Below are 22,059 nucleotides of genomic sequence, written 5' to 3'. Positions count from 1 at the left end.
GGAGAAAATATTTGCAAGTCATGTATTTGATAAGGGGCTAATACCCAAAATATACAAGATGGGGCAAAAGTAGTTTTACTGTTGTGAGTACAAGAAACATAGAGCTTACCCTTGTATTATTATTTGTTGTTGTATTTTCCATATGAACAACTGTAAACCTACTTTTGTCCCCACCCTATATAAGGAATTCATACAACTCAATAAAACAAATCTGATATCAAAATAAGCAGAGGACCTGAGTAGACATTTTTCCAAAGACATACAGATGGCCATCAGGTACATGAAAAGATGATAAACATCACTAATCATTAGGGAAATGGAAGTCAAAATGGCAATGAAATACCACCTCATATCTGTTAGGATGGCTATTATCAAAAAGATAAGCCCTGGCCAGTTTGGCTCAACAATTAGAGTGTCGGCCTGTGGTCCAGAGAGACCCGGGTTCAGTTCCCACTAAGGGCGCGTACCTTGGTTGCAGTTTGTCCCCGGCCCTGGTTGGTTGTGCGGATGGCAACCACTCATTGTGTCCCTTTCACATCGATGTTTCTCTCTCTCCCTCCCACTCTATCTGAACAAAATGGAAAAATGTCCTCGGGTGAGGATAAAAAAATAAATAAATAAATAACAAGTGTTGGTGAGGATATAGACAAAAGGGAACCCTCATGTACTGTTGGTGGGGATGTAAATTGGTACAGCCACTATGGAAAACAGTATGGAGAGTCCTTGAAAAATTAGAACTACCATATGATCCAGCAATTCCACTTTGGGTATTTATTTGAAGGGGAAAAAAAACAAACTAACTCCAAAAGATATCTGCACCCTCCTGTTATTGTAGCATTATTTACAATAGTCAAACTGTGGAAACAACCCACAAGTCCATCAATGGATGAATGGATAAAGAAATAGCAGTATAGCTATACAAAATGGAGTGTTATTCAGCCATAAAAAAAGAATGTAAATCTTGTCATTGCAATAATGTGATTGGACTTTGAGGGCATTACGCTAAGTGAAATAGATACCATATGATCTCACTCATACATTGAATCTTTTTTTAAAAAATACAAAAACCAAGCTCAGAATTAAAGAACAAGTTGAGGGAGTGGCAGAGAATTGGGTGAAGGGGGTCAAAAGGTACAAACTGCCACTTACAAAATAAATATGGCATGGGAATATAATGTAGAGCATGATGACTATAATTAATAATACCATATTGTGTATTTGAAAGTTGCTAAGAGAGTGGATCTTAAATGTCATCAGAAGAAAAAAAAATTTTTGTTACTATGTATAGTGACAAATGTCACCTAGACTAATTGTAGTGAACATTTTACAACATATGCAAATATCTGATCATTATGTTGTATACCTGAAACTAATAGGATGTGATATATTAATTATACCTCAGTTTTGTTTTGTTTTTAAGAAGTTAATGTTCACGATAATAGGATACCTGGAAAGGAATCTTGGCATTTGAGTGTGTCATGGTTTAAATGTGCAAATTTCCATATTCACATTTCAAAGTATTATTGACATCATTGGAGCTAGAAATAAGTTACTTACAGTTATTTTTAATTATGATGATTAACTTCCTGACCTATAATGTTCAAATCCCTGTGCTAAGCTCTCTTTAGGGATTTAGCTTCACGTCAGGTTTTCCTGTTGTTGTTTTTCATTTGAACTCAAACATGAGCTTGCTCTCATTTTAAGAAAAGGCAAACTTTTTAAAACATTTTTAAATTCTTACTCAAGGATGTGTTTATTGATTTTTAGACAAAGAGAGAAGCATTGATGTGCGAGAGAAACAAATCCGTTGCCTCTCTCATGCATCCTGACCAGAGGTCAAACCCACAACCTACCTATGTGCCCTGACCAGGAATCGAACCTGCAACTTTTATTGGTGTGCGGGATGATGTTCCAGCTAAACGAACCACCCAGCCAGGGTTTAACTTTTTTTTTTTTTTAATTACCTTTTTTAAATCAGCTCAGTCTCTACCGTTTGTTCTACCGTGGTGGAAAGAAATACCTTAAGCAGTTAAAAACAGTTTTCCTTTCAGTTTAAGTTCATTGTGATGCAGATTTTATCTTAGTAATATGATACTAAAACGGAATGGGCCTCTGCTCTGCTGCTGCTGTGGAAAATGCACTTGACCTTTTTAGTCCTCAGTTTCCTCAACTATAAGATGAGCAGTCTGAAGTATACTCCAGAGACCCCGCTCTCAAGAGTCATTAATTTACCTCAGCCTTCTTAGAAGGTTGGTTTTTAAGGTGGAACCATTTCCAATTATAGGCAGCTTTTCCTACTGCCCCAAAATGGGCATTCTCGGGTTCATGAGGGAATTTGTTTTCTTCTTTTTGAGAGTTACCTGCAGGGCAGAGGGGTGGAGTGGTGGGAGGTATTATGCAGCAAGGCCTACAGATGTTACATCAGTCACTCATTCATTCATTTAAAAAAATAATCATCTGTGGAATGGTCTGTGGGAGAAGCATTTCAGCTGAGTGTTGAAGTAGAAGCAGGCTTTGAAAATATGCAGATGTGGAAGAAGTGATTTCCAGGAGATAAAGGTCAGTATGAAGAAAATCCATGGCAGGAAATGGCCAGTTGCACTGACGTGTGCATTGGAAGCCTGGAGCAAGCGATGGACGAGGCAGCCGAGAAGTTGGATTAGTATCACCTCATAGACACCCTCAAATGCTGGACTGAAGAATCTGAACTTTATTCAGGAGACTTTAGGCTCCATAAGTGAAGTTGAGGACAGTGTTCTTCTCTTGCTACTTTATCTTTACTGTCTGACTCCTAGTAGACACCCAATAAATATTTGTTTCTTAAATGAGATAGTTAATTTAAGATTTGTGAGAAAGGGAATGAAGCAGTGGAGCTTTTAGGGGATTTGACTTGTCAACCAGGTAATGACTAAAAGACCTAGTGTGATTTTATTTATGTGGGCAAGGAAGAAGAAGGGGCTTTGACTTGGCTGTTGGCGCCCACTTTGTTGGGTGTTGGAAGAGGGAAGAATCAGAGGTGTCAGGTTAATTCTGGGTAACCAGGAGGGGTTGATACCAGGTTCTGAGCGTATTTCCACTTTGTGTGTCCTCTCATCCTTCTTAGTTACACTTGAGTTAGGGGCCTTGTGAGATTTAACTTTCTATTCAGTACCTTATTTGAACAGGTTCTCAATAAACATTTGCTGAAGGAGTTACTCTGTGGTAGCAAACCTGATTTTGTCTTTAGTTTTTGAGAACTGGTGGTGATGATGTCAGAATTACTGAGCTACTTTACCTGTAGGCAGAAATTCAAGTACTTTTAAAAAAAAATTTTTTTTTATTAATCTTCACCCAATTCAACCAAGGTTATTTTTTCCATTAATTTTTATAGAGTGGAGGGGGTGGGAGGAGGAGAGACCAATGTGAGAGAGACACATTGATTGGTTGCCTCCCTCACACCCTCCAACTGGGGCCCAGGATTTAACTTGCAACCCAGACGTGCCCTTGACTGGGAATCAAACCTGAGACTGACCTTTCGGTCAGTCCGAGGTCTGATACTCGAACCACGGAGAAACACTGGCCAGGGTGAAATTCAAGTACTTTTCTACCCATTCATAATAGTTGTTGTTTTTATCTGAGTGTTATTCCACTGTTATAAGCCCTGATATGGAACTGAAGTTGATACTGACTTAGGTATCACAATTATCAACTAGATTTGATCATTAATGGTAATGGATATGAATAATTATTATGATATAATATTAATAATTGATTATATACAGGGTGAATTTAAAACCACAAAATTTTCAAATACCTATACATACAGTAGTTTCCCTTCATCCACAGGGACTCTAGTCTAAGACCCCAGCGGATGCCTGAAACCAAGGAATTACCAAACCCTATAATAGCCTATGCTTTTTCCTATACATACGTACTTTTTTTTTTTAATCCTCACCCGAGGTCATTTTTTCATTTTTTGTTCAGATAGAGTGGGAGGGAGAGAGAGGAACAGAGAGAGAGAGAAAAAAACATCAGTGTGAAAGGGACACATGGAGTGGCTGCCACCTGCACGACCAACCAGGGCCGGGGACAAACTGCAACCGAGGTATGTGCCCTTAGCGGGAACTGATTCCGGCTCTCTCTGGACGGCAGGCCGATGCTCTAACCGCTGAGCCAATCCGGCCAGGGCTATGCATACATACTTTTGATAAAGTTTACTATTTATCATAATTAGGCAACTAAAAGATTAGCAACAATAATTAATAATAAAACAGAATAATTAGCTCAGTTGGTATGGCTCAGTAGATTGAGCATCACCCCATGGACTGAGAGGTCCCAGATTGATTCCCGCTCAGGGCACATGCCCGAGTTGCGGGCTTGATCCCTGATAAGGGGAGTGCAGGAGGCAACCAATCAGTGTTTCTCTCTCAAAAAAAAAAAGTTAGGAAAGATAAAATAGGATAATTATAACATTGTACTGTAATAAAGTTATGTGAACGTGGTCACTTGTCTCGGGATCCCTTGCTGAAGTCTCTGTAGAGGCTCAGTGCTTTCTGGTGCAACACATTGCATCCATCAGCTCTCATTTTCTGTTCGTGTCATCCACCCACAAATTTAATGCCTTTTCAGTCTTAGCTGAGCATTTATTAGGTACTGTGGTTGTAATTTTGGCAGTTTGAAGCACAACAGCAGAACTAGCGTGAATTTCTTTTTCCTCCTTCACAATTTCAAGATAAGAGGTTCGTTCTTACTATAGGTCTTAACAGCCTCAGCATACCATTTTTTTCTTTCCTTACATCAAGAACTTTCACCTTTTCACTCAAAGGAAGCACTTCACAGCTTCTCTTTGGCATATCCAAATTGCCAGCATCCCTACTCTTGTGCTTTGGGGCCATTGCTAAGTAAAATAAGAGCTACTTGAACAGCACTGCGATACTGCGACAGGTGCTTTGATAACCAAAAGGGCTGCGGAGTGACTGAGGAGTGGGGACCATGTCCTGCGTGGATACACTGGGCAGAGGGATGCTGTATGGTCCTGGTGTGAAGAGACAGGGAGGCACGAGATTGCATCATGGTCTTCAGAAAGGCTTGTAATTTAAAGCTTATGAATTGTTCATTTCTGGAATTTTTTATTTAATATTTTCAGACTGCAGTTGATCACAGGTAATAGAAAGTAAGGAATGCAGAACTGCAGGTAAGGGGGTACCACTCTATATCATTTCCTTTTTTAAAACGTTTTTCTTTATTGTTGAAAGTATTGCATATGCCCCCCTTTTCTTCCCCCATTGACCCACCTCTACCCGATTCCTGTTCCCTGTGCCCCCCACCTTCACCACACTATTGTCTTGTCCATGGGTTTTACATATATGCATATACGTTTTTTGATTAATCTGTTCCCACCCCCTTCCCTCTGAGATTCGTCAGACTGTAGCATGCTTCCATGTCTTTGGATCTGTTTTGTTCATTAGATTCCACATGTAAGTGAATTCATAGCAGTGCTATTTATAATGGCTAAGATCTGGAAACAGCCCAAGTGCATGCTCATCAGTAGATGAGTGGATAAAAAAGCTGTGGTACATTTACACAATGGAATACCATGCAGCTGTAAAAAAGCAGGATCTCTTACACTTTGAGGCAGCATGAAGGGACCTGGAGAGTATTATGCTAAGTGAAATAAGCCAGTCAGAGAAAGGCAAGTATCACAAGATCTGTATCATTTTCAACTCAGCTTGTCTGTATCATATTCAAGGAAGTTAATGTGCAAGACATTGTGCTAGATGCTGTCTGATAGACAAAAAAAAAAAAAATACACTATACCTCCACTCACAGGACATATGTAGAATAAGCTAAGACAAATTGTCAAGCATTGGGAAAGGAACTGAATGACTCCTTCAGAGAAGAAAGATTATGAACAGAGGCTTCTTATACTCTGGCTTGGCAGAGACGTGGCAACTGAGGCCTTGAAGAGTGAAACTTCTGCAGGTTGATCTGGGGGAAGGATGTTTCTGACCAGAAAACCGCAAGAATTCATAAAGCATTGAGTGTAGTGAAGTGGAAGGCACACGGCTGGAGCGGTGGATAAGACAGGCACTGTGGTGGGCTCAAAGTCCTGGATCACATGGACAGACCTCTCGGTAAGCGGTAGGTTTTAAAGCAGGTCTGTGGTCATATCTGTGACTTGGGCAGATGAATTAGTTAGCAAGAGTAGGATAAATTATGATACAAGGCATGCTGCTTGTCAAGTTGGGCCACCCTAATAATCCAGGGGACAAGTAGTGACACTTAAAGGAAGTGTCCAGGGTGGTGGTGGGTTCCATAGAATCTGCCAACTAGTTTTTTATTGGAAATTTGGGGAGGGGAGGAAGATTTTAAAAGGTGGTTCTAAATTTTTTTTTTTTTTTTTTTATCCTCACCTGAGGACATTTTCCATTTTTTTTTGTTCAGGTAGAGTGGGAGGGAGAGAGAGGAACAGAGAGAGAGAGAGAAACATCGATGTGAAAGGAACACATCGAGTGGCTGCCACCCGCACAACCGACCAGGGCCGGGGACAAACTGCAACCTAGGTACGCGCCCTTAGCGGGAACCGAACCCGGGTCTCTCAGGACCGCAGGCTGACGCTCTAACCGCTGAACCAAACCGGCCAGGGCAAAGGCGGTTCTAAATTTTAAAGTGTGCATTTCAGGATAGGAATCTATTAATGGAAATGTGAAAATCAGAGCAAAAGGAGAGTTTTCAGAGGAAGATGAATGTAGTATAAACACTTAGATTTTAATTTTGAATTGCATATGGGTCCTTCTTGGGAGGTGTCTGGCAAGCATTTGAGATTAGCCTGTTGTATTATATTTATCCCACAAATATTTTCACCCCCACTATCACGTTATGCTTGGTGGTTGAGAAGCAAAGTTGAAATGTATAGTTTTAATGTGATGGTACACAAATGAATTTTGTATGAAATCATGTTCTAGATGAAACCGCTGATCCACATGTAGACAACGCCTGTTTTTTTTTCCAGCACTATTTTAGGGTAATGCACATGAAAAAAAAAGTAAAACGTTTGACCCTAGATACAATTTGTTTCTTATTACTGTTCTCATGAAAAATACTGCATTGTGACGTAGCCAGGTGCTTTTACACCTGTGACTCTTGTTCTTTTGTTCTGTTGCTGTCACAGGTTAAATAATGTGACAGGCTTGGTCCTTGACAACTGAGCTTTGTTTTTTTTCAGGTCCAATTCTTTCCCCAGCAAGATGTGTTTCGTGTTTTTGCCCTTAGAGTACTGTACCATGTTAAATCTTAGTTTTTCAAGTCATTCTCCCTGCTTTATCTCAAACTTTCACCTCCAGTCCCTTTAAAAAGTATTATTACCTACAGGCAGGCAAACTGTTACAGACACAGTCTTTATAGCTATTGGTGTCTGAAGGACTTGAGTTGAGCTCAGAATTCAACAAAGATTTTGCAGAATGCTTTACATTACAGAGCATTTATAATGTAAATTATATTATGTAACTTATGTAAAAAAGTTAGGTATGTTTATACTTCAGTAAAATACTTTCTTGGGCTTTTACTTCTGTAAACATTATTTTACTTACCTTAGATTCTTTATGGGATCCTCTCAACAGCAGCGGTAGGGTGGATACTAGCCTCTCCCCACCCTCATCCCGTTTGCCAGTGAGGAAGTAGACTCTGTGAGTTTGTGTCAGGGCTCAAGGGAGCTTGGTTTGGAATCAAGCTTTTTTTTTTTTTTTCCAGATTCCAAGTTATTTTCTTTTTATGATAAAATATGTTGACCAGTGGTAAAATCGGGATGGTTTATCTGGCCCTTGAAACACTAAACTCTATGTTCCTTCTTTGACTTTTACCTGAGGCTAGTGGATGACCCTTGAGAGTGTCTAGACTGGCTGAATAGAATGCCCCATAGTCTGGTTAGTTTGTTTCTCAGTGTTAAAAACATGTTCACAAAACATGTTTGTGCCACTTGCGTGTGCGTCTGCACATTTAGATAGACATCTTATCTTTAGGACCACTGGTGAGCAGCATCTCAGCAGAGCACCTGCCCTTGGATCTGCTGACAGTCCTGCTGTCTGGCTTGTCCTTGTGTGACCTTCACTGAGGGAAGGACAGGAGACCTGCCACTTTGCTTAGAATACTGAATTTCACCAGTGGCCTATGGATTTTAGGGAGAGATGATCCTCTAATTCTCTTTCTCCCTACTCCTTCCCATCCTTTCTTCCTTCCATCTTTCCTCCCTCCCTCCTTCCCTCTCTCTCACCCTCCCTCTCTTCCTTCCTGAAAATCTGGTCTCTAAAAGGAATTGCCAGCCTTAAGAAATAGACCCGATTGTAGCAGAGAACCAGAAACTTCCTTTGAGACTTTTAAGGTGTTTTCTTGTGCAGAAATTCAGTGTGTTTTTAAAGACAGCCAAGATTTAGAAAGCATTCTGTCTATAATGTCTGTCAGGGGACGTGGCTTGTTTGGTATGATGATGTACACATCTATCTTCACATCTGTCTCCTAGCTTTATTAACTTTTTAAGATTGGGTCAGTCATTTCTTTTGAGGACCCATTAGCCGTAAGTATTCCATCTCTTATGTTTCATGTTTCTTCTACAGAACGGGGAGATTGGGTCAGGCCTCTTCCCTCGGTGCATGTGTACCTGAGAGATTGAGCCGGTTCATCCTCGAGGTCATCTGCTCCCTGTGAGGTCGTTCATGCTTCCCCTCGGGGTCTGTCTGCCACTCTCCGCTGTTGCTGTTTACGAACAACTCAGCGCACTTGCAAGAAGGAAGCACGTGAATTTACAAGCTCTGCTCTCTAGTCCTAGAAAGTCTTGGCCTCGTAGGTCCTCTGCATGTATTCATAGTGCAGACATTTACTAAACGTGTGTGCTTGTTCGGGCTGCGCCCCGGAGATCAACACAGGGGCGATCTCCCCGTGTGTATTAACTCGCAAGGGAGAAAAGTACATAAACAAACAACTGGAAAGTGTGTGAAGGTCTTTGTAGAGGTGAAGTGGCCGGACAGACAGGGCTACAGAAGAGCACAGAGGGAGTCCGTGGATCCCACCCCCACCAGGCCTCTGTCCACCTGCCTGTTCTCCCCTTTACTTTTCCAGATTCCCTTCTTCCTTCTTTATGCACCCTTCCCAACCTGGTGATGAAGAAGGTAAAGATAAATGTTCAGTGTGGTTTGGGATCCACTTCCAATCCCGCCAGATGTTACCTATGCAATCTCCCAAGCTTGTGTGAGAACGTGGATTAAATGGCTAGCACTCGGACTTGGGCCCTCTCAGTGATCAGTGGGGGGGGGGGAGGGGAACGGTGAATAAGAAATATGGCTGCTGTGTATGGTACTTAGATGTTACTGGAGAGAGATGCTGTGTTGCTCTGAAAGCCTTACCTTCTAGGGGCTTCTGAAAGCGGCCCTTGTTTCCACTCTGGCTGAGCTGCTGAACCCTGAAGGTTTAATCCTTATTACTGATAAGAACAAAAAGAATGTGACTTATCTCTCCAATCTCTGCAGAGATGGAAGGAAACACCATTCCTTGGAATATGATTACGCGTTATTTGACAGCTTTTCAGTTTGTCCATTAATTTAGGTGTGTGAATAAGTAAACGCAGTTGGGGGGCGGCTGGGTATCATTTACTTTATGAATGTGGTAGTTCCTTTTTGAAGTGATCCCACTCTTACCCCTTCCTCCACCGTTCAAACAGAGTTTAAATATTTGCCAGTACAGATGTTTGATTTTTATCTTAGCTCTTTCTTTGTTTAACTTTATTCTCATGGGTGGTTAAGTGGAAGATAAGGGGGTTCTTGTTTAATTCTTTTCAACTGGTGTTGCTCAAATATTTGGAAAGCAGACACTTCCCAGAAAGAATGAGCAGGAACCTGGTTGAATGGAGGTGAAGTGATATGTCTCCCTGTCGTATCACAGTAAACCAGGCCCTGGTGGGCTGTTCCTAGGACTAGAGGGTCTGGCAGGCTTGGGACTTTTCATTGTCCGGATCATCTTTTAGAGGCTCCTGCGCATACTGGTCAAGAGGCTTTGCCTCCTTTGCTTCCCAGGAAAATGTGTGCTGTTCTTAAAAGGGAACCTGAGAGTTCGGCAGGTCTGGACGCAGGGCCTGCCCTGTGCTAGGAACTCTGTCAGAAGCCTCACGGCCTTTGCTCCACACCAGCTTCTGATTTGATACCAGGTTTTGCTTCCAGAAGAAATAGTGGGTGGTGGTTGTTTTTTTTTTAACCTTTTGTACCCATCTCAGCATTTTAGCAGTGATTACAAACAAGCAAACAAGTAAAACATATTCATTGTCCCATTAGCTGTCATCATATTGGGCTTGTTTATGGACTCCACTATCAACTTAAGCCTTGCTCTTCTGAGATATCCACAGGGATTTGCTTTTTAAAATATCACCATAAAAATGTGTCCATGAATAAGACTACATTTCACCACCGCCCTTAGAACTGTGGGTGTGGGTTTTATGTGCTATGTGATAAATTGGGCAGCCTTCGCTAGAAATGTTGAGGGAAATCCATTGCAAATTTAAACAAAGACCGAGAGATTCAGGAAGTAAACCCCAACTGGTGTATGTGTCTCTCTCCTTTATGTCTTTTTTCCCCCCCCCTAAACCGGGACTCCACTGAAAAGTTGATTTACACTGTGAATCAAGGCTGAATGAAATCCAATTGGAACTCACTGGAACAGTTTTGATGTAAGATTCAAAGCTTCTGCAAATTTATTTTATCTTCTACATTTGCTGATCTCCTGCTTGTAAATCCTGTTGAAGGAGAATAAAAATGACTGCAGCCTGATGGGAATTAAATGTCTGAAGTTCAAAGCAGTTTGCACATCAGAGCAAACGTCAATCAAATGAACATCTTGCAAGCCAGGCAGGGAGTGAATTTCTCCATGGGGAAGAGATCAAAGTGGGAGTCACAGTTCTGTTTTCTCCCTTGGGATGCAGTTTCGATCAGTTGTTCTTGAAAGTAAATCCAGAAGGAAGTTATTTATTTATTTTTTTTTAACTTAAGGGGGTAGAAAGATGGAGTTATTTCTCTTTAAACTGAATTTCAGGCGCTGGTTTTATCTTATAAAAATAAGTAAAGAAAGCAATCATAATCCAGTATCTCCTCTTCTTTAGAGTGAGGATCTACAGGAGATTTAGAAAGGATTATTCTCTTATTGTTACTATGTTTTTAAAGCACAGATATAAAGATCATTTGAATTGCCTGTTCACTTTATGTGAAAATTTATTATTATACCAGTTCCTGACCTTTCCATTAACTTAGAATTATATAAATATGACTGACAGCTAATATACTTCTCAATGAAAAATTCTTCAGGTAACCACTAAGACTAAATGATGTGTTTTGATCAATTATTGTGAGCATGAACTTTATATTTCTCATAGTCTCCAAATCAGGGTGAATGGCATGTAGTTCTGTTTTGTTTTATAAATGGCACACGTTCATAAAATGTGTTCCTGCCTTAGGCAAGGCAACCGTTCCTTGGGGGCCCCGAGGGAGGTAGCTAGTATAACGAGATGGCCGAGCAAGCGCTTCTATGTTTGACGTCAGAAGAGAAGCAGGCACTGGTGAGTATGGGTGAAGAGGTCATCACAGGGTTTTTGCTCCTGCAGTGTTGTTCTCCTGGCTGGCTCACCAGCTTCGGGCACCCTGCTCTCCTGCGTCTCTTCAGCTCCCTGTTGACACCTGCCTGCTTCCCCACCTGACAAGCACGTCCATGGTGCAGGCGGGGATAGCAGCGGAGTGAGGGTCATTGCTAGGTGTTTCATGGTGACTCAGCCGGGGAGTGCATGCTCCATGGCTGAGATTCAGCACATGTGAGGGAACGCATACAGTTGAGACTACAGTGAGAGACCGTTGCCACTTGATACCATCTAGCAAGAAACAGGAGGAAGGAGAGTGGATGGCATGTCTCTGAATTCTTTATTTTATTTATTTATTTTTTTATTTTGTCCTCACCCAAGGACATGTATTTGTGCATGTATCTTCAGATAGGGTGGGAGGGAGAATAGGAGGGAGAAAGAGAGAAATATCGATGTAGAGAGACACATCGACTGGTTGCCACCCACACAACCCCAACCGGGGCCTGGGACAAACTGCAACTGCAGTACATGTCCTTAGCGGAAATAGAACCCAGGCCTCTCTGGTCTGTGGGCCAACGTTCTAACCATTGAGCCAAACCGGCCAGGGCACGTCTCTGAATTCTTAAAATATCAGAATATGGGGGGCTGATAGGAGTAAATTAACTTAAAACCACCAGCATTGACCTAGCTGGTGTGGCTCGGAGGATTGGGCATTGTCCCATGCACTGAAAGGTTGCTTGTTCAGTTCCTGGTAGGGAGCATGCAGGAGGCAGCTGATCGATGTTTTGCTCTCATATTGATGTTTCTCTCTCTCTCTTAAAAAAGTCAATAAAAAATCTTTAAAACAGCATTCATTACATGCAGATGACTCAGGAAACAATTAAATCATATTCTGAAATGAAGTAACAGTCTGTTTCACCCCTTACTAACTAGTAAACTTTCAGAACCCCGATGTCCTTGAGCTAACGAGCAGATAGGTCCTATTGTCTCTGGCTGAGGTTCCCCTGCAAGATGGTTACTTATTCTAAAACATCAGGACAATTCTATGTATTCCTTCAGAAAAAGAACTTCAGATATTTTACATTTTATTTTTGGATCAAGTGTGATCTCTGGAAGGCTGCCTGTGTGCACCACCTCAACTGGAGTTCCCCTGGGCTGTTCATTATGCCTTGTCCATATTTACATAAAACTTACATTGTGGCATTGTCCACTATGTTGTTTAGCATCCTGTGTTCATTTTCCCATGTGAGAAATTTTCAGAATTTAGGGCAATTTTCTCTTTCTTGGCTTTTTCTTATTTCGGTTCAATATTATCTTTGTTGTTACATATGCCATCTGTTCAGGGTCCTTGCATTATCAAAATGCCAGGGTCTTTTTCTCAGAGGGGAAAGTTGGTATCAGGAAAAGGAGGAAACTAGTATGAACGAGTCTGCAGACAATGCATATATACTCACTCTTCTATCCCGAAACCTCCCAGATGTCAGTGGTGAAATGGGAAGGGAGTTTGAGGCTTTTCTAGAATGAAATAATAAAAAGTAACTCAAAATGGCCAATTCCATATTTATGCCAGTGGTGAACATTTTTAAAATCCAAGTTATCTGTAATTAATAGAGAATACCTGTCTTTTATATCTTCTTCCTCATCCTCCCCATCCACACCTTTGTCCGTAGCCTTTGAGAGAACTGAATTCTTCTTTAGCTGTTTTAGATAATGATGGTGATGATTATTTGTTGACTTACTGAGATAAAAGTGTAATGTATTCATTATGAATGAGAGCTCAAATATAGTATGTTCACATCTTTTTTTTTTTTTTTTAGATTTTTTAAAATTGATTTTTAGAGGGAGAGAGAGAAACATGAATGTGAATGTGAAACACCGATTTGCTGCCTCCTGCACTCCCCCTGCGGGGATCAAGCCCACCACCTGGGCTTGTGTCCTGACCAGGAATTGAACTAGCAACCTTTAGGTGCATGAGAGGATGCCCAACCAGCTGAGCCACACCGGCCAGGGCGTATGTTCACATCTAGTTTCTGCTAATCCCCAGCTGTGAGCCTGGGGCTTCTAAATTTAAAATTTTTGTGCCTCAGTTTCCTGGTGTTTAAATGGAGATAATAATAGTATTTCCCTCAGGGTTTGAGAAGATTAAATGAGTTAATCCATGTAAAGCACATGAAATATACATGACAGAAGATAAGCACTTAAGAGCTCTTAACTGTTATCATTACTAATAAATTCAGTACTGTTATTGTTATTTATTAAATGCTTACTCTTAAGACCCCTTTTCTAATTTAATTCTTAACACCTTATGAAATAGGTACTATTACTAGTGCCAGCTTACAAAATGTAAATTATGTTCAAGAATTACATATATATAATTTAAACCCAAACTCTGGTCCAGGTCTATGTACCTCTCAAGCCCATGCTCCCGATGCTGACATAATTGTGCTTTGCCAGGGTGACAGTGCCTTATTAATCAAAGATGTTCAATGAATATGACTTAATAAAATACCCAGACCTTTCCAATGACTTAGCTCTCTGCCCTTCCTCATTAGTCAGTCATCATTGAGAATTTATGGAGTGCACATTACCAGCAATGTGCTAGACCTGAGAGAGAAATATAAACCCTCAAGAAACGTATAGTTCCACCAGAAAAACTTCTCAAATACGTGGAAGGTTTTAGAGAGAATTGACCAGAATGACACTGGTCAGTTTAGAGGAGGAAGGGGTCATCATAGGAGGATATGAAGAGTTCGGCTTTGTATAGGTGCAGTGGACACTGGAGAGCATCACAGGTGGGATCCAAGAGTTGAGGGACTGGTCTGGTTAGAACTAGAGGTTGGGAGATAGTGGGACCAAAGGGTTGGGTAGATTATTGATAACAAGTACTACATCGTGAAGCCTTTTTACGATGGACAAATATTTACTTACTAGCCACCTACTTTTGTTAATGAGTCACTTCTGTCTTTTTTGTCATAAAAAATGTTTTCTTTGATGCTTTTAGAGATGATCTTTTCAGTACAGAAAAGAAAATAACTTCTAAAAATAGTTAGCTGGTCTCCCCATGCCCAGGAGCAAGCTTTCGCTGCACGGAGGTCCAGGGAACCTCTTCAGCTCAGTCCTGGGACAGCCTTTCAAGGGGTGGGGCTAATGGCACAGGTCCTGGCTGTGGAGACTTCGGGAAGATAGGTACTTTCTCCAAGCGTACACTTTACCTGGAAGAATTTTCAGTAACTCTTGAGTTGCCCTCTTAGCAAGTTCTCCATCATGTGCCACTTCACTTAAGCAGTGTGGTATGTGGCTCGTCCTTGAACAGGGAGTTGGGTGATGAGATTCAAGACCCTGACTTTCTGCATGATCCTTGGTGTCACTTTTCTCAACTGTGAAATGGGGAAGTCTAAAATGGAACTGTAGTACCGCAAAATCCGGAGGTGAGTCGCAGGTAGACCATATAGCCCACAACGCCTAAATATTATCTGGTCTTATTAAAGAGTATGTGAGGGCATAGATTTACTGTAGCATCTTGAGCATGGAGAGGAAGTGAGTCACTTGTATAACACTGCTCTCACTTTACAGAAGTCAGCCGTAAAACGAGAGAGGTGCAGTGAGGGTATACTGCTTTGTCAGCATGCACACAGCCAGCTGCTGATTACTAATAATCTCTTCTTTTTCTCTCCATCTGTGGCTTTTGAGGCAACAGTCTTCTTGTCTCAACAGATTGGAGTAGACCCAAGGAAGAGGAACCATGTTGAACAGTCTTCTTATCTCAACAGATTGGACCAGGTCCAAGGAAGAGTAACCATGTTGGTGAAGCAACTGGGTCCTTGGAGACATAGTTGACAATGTTGATGTAATTCTGTACTGGGTTAGAGGTTGGACTAAAGGTTTCTTGAAATTTAGTTACCCCCTTCTTTGAGATGATATGTTTCAAAACAAAATGTTTAGCTTTTGAAACACAACACACCATGTAGAAACCTAGCCCCATCGCGTATACAATCAGTTCAGTTTTGTAGTTCTTATATATTATGAGATGTGATCAACAGATAATCAAAGTTCCTGTGAACAATCCAGTGGATCTTGAGTTTTAGGCTTGTTTCTCCTGGATGATACAGGTGATGCAGCTTCTCTACCTGTGGTAATGGAATTGCATTCATGAATGGCATTTATCATCTGAGATACACATTTTAACATAAGTTTTAAAAAACCTAATTTCAGATTGAATTTATCTGGGTTGGGTGGCGGGGAGAAGCTTAGAAGTGTCCTAAGTCCCACCAGTATCTGAAATCCAAAATAGGTTACTTAGAAGTTCAAGGTTTTTTTTCTCTTTTGTTACTTCTGGGTTAAATTCATTTTTAAAAAAACACTCTTCACGCCCTGGCCGGTTTGGCTCAGTGATTGGACCATCAGCCTGTGGTCCAGAGAGACCCAGGTTCGGTTCCCACTAGGGGTGGTATGTACCTCGGTTGCAGTTTGTCCCTGGCCCTGGTTGGGTCATGCGGGTGGCAACCACTCGATGTGTCCCTTTCACATCGATGTTTCTCTCTCTCTCTCTCTCCTCCTCTGTCTCCCTCCTGCTCTATCTGAATGAAAGATGGAAAAATGAGGATTAAAAAAAAAAAAACACTCTTCACTAATGACTTGGTACATTGTCCTGTTATCTTCTTGTAGATTGTTTGTAGCTCTAGCAAATGAGTCATCAATTGCACTAGTATTTATTGATCCGATACTAGCCAGAATGCTAAAATGACAGACTATTATTTATCATCTTTTTTTACAGCTTTAGAAAATAAGTTTTATTTCTTTTTTTTCTTCCCTCAGATAAGAAAACTAAGGCTCAGAAAAATTAAACAATTTTGTCCAAGGACATAACATTTAATAGTGACGTAGTAGAGATTCAAATCTAGATCTTTCCTACTCAAGAGTCATTCTTTTTCCTTCACTACTGTCTATTTTGGTTCTTGGTCATTGATTTTCAAATAGGATAGTTTAGAAAATTCTTTCATATGTAACATCAGAGCTTAAGTCTGAATTTTTGTAATTCTAGTCTGAATTTATTGTCTGTGTGATTTTATTAACAGTACCTGACTCGGGTTCATGGAAGAAAGGTTGGTTTGCAGGATGGTTATTTCTTCATCTCCATAGAATTAAACTTCATTTCTAAAACCTTCTAGATGCAAATAGTGTTTTTCCAAAACTGTTCTGCAGTGATTTTTTTTATATATTTAAAATCTAAATCACAATATTACTGTTTATGAGCTGACTTATTTTATATCCAGTATGAACTCTTATTTATTTTTTTTTTTTTTGGTTTGTTTTTCTGAATTGAATAACCACCAAATAAATATTGTTAATTCTCTCCTATTCTTTTCAGATTTGATGGGAACTTCAATACCAATGTATCTAGAACAATTAGTTGCGATCGACTTTCTACAACTGTTAATAGTCGGGCCTTCAATCCAGGACGAGACTTAAATTCAGGTCAGTGATCTGTGAGTTTTATAAAAATAAACTATATTACACCACACTCAAGTATATGAACCAGTGTATTGCTTTAGACATTTTTCTTTAAGTTTTGAAGAAAAATATATACTTAACATAGGATATTTCTGGCTGGAAAGTTGACATTCAGAAGAGGGAAAGGAAGAAAATTGAGCTACATGCATTGAAAAAAAATATATATATATATAAAAATAAAATAGTGCACAGGCTCTTCAATCCATTATTCATTTGTTAGGAGTTTTACATTTGTTATTTTAAAGGTTATTTTAGAGACCCAGTTATCTGTGCAATAGAAGGTGTTTAATTTCATTAGTATTTCCTATTTATAATTTTCCATTTGTTTTCAGGGGTGTTTCAGAAGAATGATGAGGGAGCTTTTCTGCTAATAAACAGTGTCATGATGCTTTATATTGAGTTTGGATTTCCTCCCTGGTCTCAGTGGAACTCAGTTATGTGCAGTAGCAATAACTACTAGGGTACCTGTGTGTATATAACTCCAAAGTGACAGACTGTTTCTATTCTCTTGCCCTGGAGTTTCATTTTTTATGTCTCACCCCTGTGTCATGTTATATACACTTGTTGATTGATGGACCTCCGAACCTAAAGGCTTCACCTTTCAGAGCTGGAAGGGACTTTAGAAAGCATCTACCAGCCTCAATTCCCGGCTTTTACCAAGGAAGAAGCAAAGGTTTAGAAGGTCCTAAGACTTCCTTCATTGTTGGAGAGATGAAGGATCTAATCCTTAATATGAAGAACTATATTTCCCAAATTCCGGGTCTCTTGCAGACATATAAAACCCAAGAGAAATGCAAGAGGACCAGAATATTTATTTTTAGAGCCCCGTCCAACCTCGGTCCAGGGGAAGAATTGTAGTTGTTGGGAATTGTATACACAAAATGGGTCTGGAAAGATAGAACTATAAGCTTTATGTTGCTTAAAGATCATAAACTATAGCTGCTAGCTAAGTGGTCCAACTAAATCAGCCAGGCACATACTGCAGAGACCGTTATATAATGGATTCGGTCATTTTTTTTATCCTCAGCCGAGGATATTTTTTTTCCATTTTTTGTACAGATAGAGTGGGAGGGAGAGAGAGGAAGGAGAGAGAGAGAGAAACATCGACGTGAAGGGACACATCGAGTGGCTGCCACCCGCACGACCAACCAGGGCCGGGGACAAACTGCAACCGAAGTACGTGCCCTTAGCGGGAACTGAACCCGGGTCTCTCTGGACCGCAGGCCGATGCTCTAACCGCTGAGCCAAACTGGCCAGGGCGATTCGGTCATTTTTTTATTGGTCTGAAAATCTGGAAAACTCCTGGAGCGGGTGGGGTTTACTACTAGAAAGGATGCAAAATGAAAATAATTTTTATTAAAAAAAAAAAAAAACATAATGGAAGAGAGTACAGAAAAAGATGAGCAGAAGAAGTGGATTCTGGAAGAGTTCCTAGCTAGCACAAAGCTGAAACCTGAGTCTCCTAGTTCCCAAATTTAGTATTTAGTCCCTTTTCTTCAAACGTGCACACTAACACAAGACGTGTTGCTGGGTCTGAAGACTTGAGGTTGAAATAGCAATCTTTGAACAGGATCAGGTATAAATATGTCCAGAAATGCACAATTTAATCCAATAATATGTGTAGTTAAAATTTTTACAATACATGTTAATTTGTGGGCTATTTAAATTAATAAGAAGAAAATTTATATAGATATGAATGATCTGGAAGGACTCACTTATAAATGTTGATAATAGTTATCTTTGTAGTGATAGAACAGTGGGCTCTTTTTACTTCCTAGTTTTCTTAATTTTAAAGTAAGCATGTTCTACAATCAGGGGGACATAAAACAAGAAGATATTATAGACTATTTTCCAATATATTTTCACTCCTTTCTGGTATAGTACCTTTAGTGGCAAATCTGATACTACCTGCTGTCTGTGTTGAGGTTCTGGATGCAGCCCCATTACCCTCCTGGCTGTGTGATTGGACCAGGAGGAAGGGCAGACTGAGGGAGGCACGTGCTCACTCGGGAGCCCGAGCAATGCCCCCCTGCCAGGCTCACTCACCTCAGTGTGCCAGACCGTGAAGGATCTGGAAGCAACTGCAGACGTGGCTGTGTCCTCATTCCCTTATTTTATATCTGTTTCTAAGAATGAACCCATTGTTGAGATATATCTCCATCATTAGTAGTCACATTATTGTGTCTTTTTCTTAGTGAATACAGAAGCCATTCTTCCTGCCAGATAATGGCCTCTCACCTACTAACTGGAATGAATAAGTACAATAAACATTCATTTAAGAAATATGTATTAAGCATCTTCGATGTGGTAAACACTCTCTTGGGTTTGATCAGGAAGAAGGTAGTGAGGGTAGAGGTATATAGGTCAAGATCAGATGTTGAATTTTGCTATTTTTAAGAGCAGGTCTCAAGTGTAACATACTACCTAACAAGAGTTGTTCTCAGCACAGCTGACGTAGCTAGATTTACAAGCAGCTTTTGGCAATATTCAGGTATTTGAGAACCGACTTGCTTGCACGTCAGGGTTGTGACATACCAGGCAGTGGCTGCATCCCAAAGTCCACATTCCTCAGCAATCATTTGTAATAGGAGAGGAGTGGTAGATGGTGGGGGGTGACCTCAGAGCCCCTTCTTTTCCTCCTCTCTAGCGCATACCCCTTTTCAGAGCAGAATTAATGTCCTTCATCAGCTATCGCATGTCTGATATTTACATCTGTCAGATATCCAGCCTTAGCCTCTTTCAGACTGTATATAATCCATCAATGAGTCCATAATTGATAACACAGTTTCAGGTTGCCTTTCAGACTAGCTGGAAACAGGCTCACATAAATTGTAAACGATTCTCAAGTTCATTTATCCCAAACTAGGTCATGTGTCCATCCATCCAACACACATGTGTATTCTTTTTCTTAAAACCACTCCTGCCAGATCTCTACTTTCCACATTGACTCCTTGTCCCTGATTCCATTCTAATAACTAACGTTTGACAGTGCATGTGTTATATTACGGTGCTGGTAATGTTTTGTTCAGGTTCTCTCCTGCTTTTATCTCTCGTTTCTCTCTCTCTCCCTCTCTTTTTTTTTCTTCAACATTCCTGCTGAGCTATTTTCTTGTGCATAGCCTGATCCCTAAAGAGAGTGTATTTGAAGAGTCCAAGGAAAGTTGCCTCTTGCTCTCTTGAGTTATGCAATTGAGGCGAGAGTGGAACTGGGAGTTCGTTTTTCTCAGCAAAAGAAAAAGTGTCTGGACTTCCTTTATTGTGTTTGATTTAAAGAGCATTTGAAGTTTCAAACTTCGATCTTGATAGCATTGCAGTCTTTATTGAGAGACGGGATGCATGGGGTGTGAGGGGCATTTGTAAGTCATGGTTACAGCACTACATGTGCAGAGGTACAGGTGGGCACTGGAGGCCAAGGCCATGCCACTCATTCCTGTGGCTCCATCACTTCCTTCTGTGAGCGACAAAGATGGGCCGTGTGCTGTGTAGGGTCTTCTCTTTGCTTTAAAATACTCTGCAAAGTGTCTGTTAAATATGCTAATACCAATGTAGTGAAAAGCTACATTCTACTTAAAAACCTAAAGTAAAATAATAAAAAGCAAGCAAACTAGGGATTTCTAGTTTGTTTTTGTGCCTACTCACCCCAGCTCCATGATTGCATTAGTGCCATAAAAGATGTGGCAGTTATTTATATAATATCTAAAAACTGTTCACTTAGAAATCCAGATTTCTCATGACTGTGTGATTCCGTTTCCATTTGTGTGTGTGTGTGTACACATAATTACATACACAGGGGCTCTTTTCTCCACCTCGATTCCTTTCAAGCTCTATTCCTGTGCTACAAACTACTTCAAAGTCTAGTCTTACAGTTTCTCACAACAACCCTATTCTACTGATTCCACAAGATTTTTTTGCCACATATATTCTCGTATATATTTACTGTCTCATAACATATATGATCATTATGAATCTAGCCTTTTAAAAAAATTTAGCCAATGTATCTGAACACTGTTTTGGGCATACGTAAAGAAACATACTTCTGTATCATTGTAGTAGTGACGATGTAATATTGTTGCACTAATGAATCTGCTCCACTTCAACGTTTGGAATGTCCCAGTTTTTCACTATATCATTGCTCCCATGAAAGCTTTTAAACGACCCGCAATTTCACTTGACCACTGTGTGGCAGGTGACATGTAAGCTTCTCACTATCATCCTTTGGTTTCCATTTATCCTCTTACTTCTCTGCTCGGTCCTTTTGCTTTTCTCCTCGAGCTCCTTGGCCATTTTCCTGTTCCGACGGGTCGATATCTCCACTGTCCTCACCTACTACATGTTATCTCCCTGCATGGTCTCCGTTGAGCCAGCACCTCAACTCCCACCGCTGCTGCTGGGTTCCCGATCTTTATCTCCACCCAGGACCTACTTCCGAGTCTATTTCCTGTGTAACCAACTTCAGGACATACATCTCTCTGTGATCATCCTATATAGTTCCCTCAAAAATAAAACAGACAAACCACAGACTTTCCTCTGAACTTATTCCCCAGTCTGGTTCACTGTCCCCTCTGTCGGCACCCCATCCTGCTGACACCGGGAAGTCTTCTCACCCTTCCACCCCGCACTGCTCCAGGCTTTATGTAACAGTTTGGGCTTAACTTGGCAGCGACCAAATAAAGGCAAGAGTGAAGGAGTCTTTGTGAGGGATTTACTGTATGTAAGGTACCTCACCAGGCACTTACCTGTGTGCTCCTCTTCTTGGTTATCACGCCGCTTTGTGACGTAGGTCTCATTGTCTACTCTTCAGTGAAGGGGAAAGGACTCTGATGTCATAGTTCACAGATGTGTCTGAATCTCCCTTGTCTTCTCCATTGCGAATGCTGCACATGTAGGTCTTCATTGCCTTTCTAGAAGAATAATTATGCAGGAATATCCCAAAAGGTTTCCCTGCTTCTCTTCGCTCTCTGTTT

At 40.7% G+C, this 22,059-nt stretch overlaps 1 protein-coding gene across 1 annotated transcript in view; it reads left to right on the top strand.

The window, feature by feature from the left end:
- Positions 1-22,059, top strand: part of CACHD1 (cache domain containing 1) — a 216,680-nt gene that overhangs the window by 128,873 nt on the left and 65,748 nt on the right. Inside the window, exon 4 of the mRNA XM_036257370.1 lies at positions 16,953-17,059. Coding sequence (XP_036113263.1) covers positions 16,953-17,059 — 107 coding nt within the window. The remainder of the gene's footprint in view (positions 1-16,952; positions 17,060-22,059) is intronic.

Source organism: Molossus molossus, unplaced genomic scaffold, assembly GCF_014108415.1.
Source record: "Molossus molossus isolate mMolMol1 unplaced genomic scaffold, mMolMol1.p scaffold_m16_p_12, whole genome shotgun sequence".
Taxonomy (NCBI): Eukaryota; Metazoa; Chordata; class Mammalia; order Chiroptera; family Molossidae; genus Molossus; species Molossus molossus.
Note: the sequence above shows the minus strand (reverse complement) of the source record. Positions and strands in the feature narration are given on the sequence as shown.